Below are 2,456 nucleotides of genomic sequence, written 5' to 3'. Positions count from 1 at the left end.
TTTTTTTTTTTTTTTTTTTTTTACGGATCTAAAAGGTTTTAAACCTCATCTATTTGTTACAGAAATAGTATAAAATGTAATTATTTGTCTTTTTTATTTTCTGAGTTGATTATTGGATTAATGCTTGTGTTTACTTCGTCATTATGTCCATCTTTAGAAATTTTATCATCTTGAATTTCTGTGATATTAGCTTTTTCCTCTTTTGTTTCCTCTTCTTCTAAAAGATAGTCCCAGTCTTGCGAATCATCACCACCATCTCGAATCTTACTTAATTCCCTCTTCAACATTTCCAAACATTCCCTTCGTTCCTTCCATTTCTCAGCTTGTTCAGGATTTGGTTTGGCATCTCCGCCTTGCATTTCCTGTTCAATCTTTTCTTTTCTTTCACATTCTAATATATACTTCTCATAGTTCTCCATCTACACAAAAGTTTATGATCATAAATATTCATTCAATTATAAATAATTTAATTTTAATATTATTAAAATGAAATAACTCTATTATCTAACATCATTGCTTCATTCTCGCTTTATCTAACATAATCTTAAATAAATAAATCTCTGTTATTCTGATATTTTTGTATACCAACTTTTGCGTTTATTTTTACTTCTAGAATCGATTTCTAGTATACGAAAAGTATACGAATTTCATATTTATATTAATAATCTGTTTACATATGTTTTGTAATTTAAAATTTGTAATATAATTTATAAACAATTTGTAATATAATTTATTAATTTGTAATATAATTTATAAACAAGTAATCGCAAAATAGATTCGTTTGTAATCAATTAATCATTCGGATTAAAATATCATTTTTTAATCAAGTTTTGTGTGATGAAGAGAAAGCGATCATTCTGTATAAAAAACGAATGAACATAAACTTCTTATGTATACAATTAATCAATGTCAGATCAAAGAGATTGGAGAATATTTTTATACTGCTTTAAAAGAAGAAAATACTTTAAAACACTTCTGTGTATCTCAAATAATATAGAGAGCTTGAGATTGATCAACTGGATAGAAATCATAAATATATAAATAATTTAATTGTCATCGTTAAAAATTTTGTAGAAATCCTTTTAATCTTTTCAAACTCTAATTAACTTCCTCTTCATTAATTTTAATGACTTTTGAACTATATTGGGTATCTTTTTAAGCAACTTTTTCACGAAAATATAGGATTTTCTTAATTTTCAAGATATTTAAAAAAAATTTATTGCTATTATTGCATTGAATTTATATATATTTATCTATTACAATGTTTATATCATGTTGATGCTTTTTACAAAACACATTGAAATAACCGATAATCAAAATGTATTATATAATCTATCAAAAAATAGTTGCTCTTAAATAGGAAATTTGAAATCTCATTCTAACAAATTATCTCTATAACAAATTTTGGCATTTCACGAATTCTTTTTTCTTGTGAAATGCGAAAATAAAATATAAAACAATTTTTGAACGATTGAAATTATAATTCTATCATCCAAAAATTATTTTAAATTTTATTTCGCATATTTTATTATATAGATTTAAATAAATATGATGATTAGTTTATTATAACTATTGTAATGTATTTACGTAAATAATTATGTCCTTCTTGAACATTTCGAAGTATTATATTCAAATTAAGCGCCATTAAAAATGATTGTTATGGTTGATAGAATTTTGATTTCTTGACGAATAAATATTTGTCAAATAAATAAATAAATCGAATAAGCAATACAGAAAAATTTATAAAAAATATTATATAAAAATATAAATTTCCATAAAAATCTATTGTCTATTATTTTCTCAAATTTCTAATTTAATTTTTTTTTTCTTCTTAAACTCTTTTTTAAACTCTTTAATGTAATATTTGAAGAATCAAAAATTGCATCTGTAATTTCATATTTATTAATAGAAATCGAAAAATCTATAATCCTACCCGATAATTTTTATGCAATTGCATTTATATGCAATTAAACGTTCTCACACAATTGCTCGAATCATATTAACTTTTAAAATTACGAGAAACATTTACAACTATCCAATTCCGCATTTAATTCGTTCATAAAATTTTATCATGCATCTCTTTCTAATAAGGGTTATCCACAATAATTTCATTTTTTAAACTTTCTCAATATCAATACATCAGATTTATTTTTTTAATATTTCTTAAAATTTCATACATATATCTTAATAACTCTTTTTTATAGCTCTAACTTATAATCGGATAATTTAATAAATTTGCGAATTATAAATAGTGAATTATTGTGAATTATAAATAGTGAATAATAATTTGTTTTTTCATATAATTTAATCTTTATTTTTATTTAATTATAATTTAATCTTATTTGTATTTTAACTAATTTTATTTATTTATAAGAAAACAAATCGTAAAAATTTTAATAAAATATTCTATATATATATTTAAAATAATAAATACAGATAATTATTTCATGGAGATC

At 21.5% G+C, this 2,456-nt stretch overlaps 1 protein-coding gene across 1 annotated transcript in view; it reads right to left on the bottom strand.

Moving 5' to 3' along the window:
• Positions 1-25: 25 nt before the first annotated feature.
• The window catches only part of LOC102677832 (ubiquitin carboxyl-terminal hydrolase 1-like), an 8,691-nt gene continuing 6,260 nt past the window's right edge, over positions 26-2,456 (bottom strand). The window contains exon 9 of the mRNA XM_006610867.2: positions 26-419. Coding sequence (XP_006610930.2) covers positions 81-419 — 339 coding nt within the window. The 3' untranslated portion in view covers positions 26-80. The remainder of the gene's footprint in view (positions 420-2,456) is intronic.

The sequence above is a fragment of the Apis dorsata genome, unplaced genomic scaffold, assembly GCF_000469605.1.
Source record: "Apis dorsata unplaced genomic scaffold, Apis dorsata 1.3 scaffold_81, whole genome shotgun sequence".
NCBI classification, from domain to species: Eukaryota; Metazoa; Arthropoda; class Insecta; order Hymenoptera; family Apidae; genus Apis; species Apis dorsata.
The sequence above is the reverse complement of the archived record's forward strand: the minus strand, read 5'-3'. Positions and strand labels throughout refer to the sequence as shown.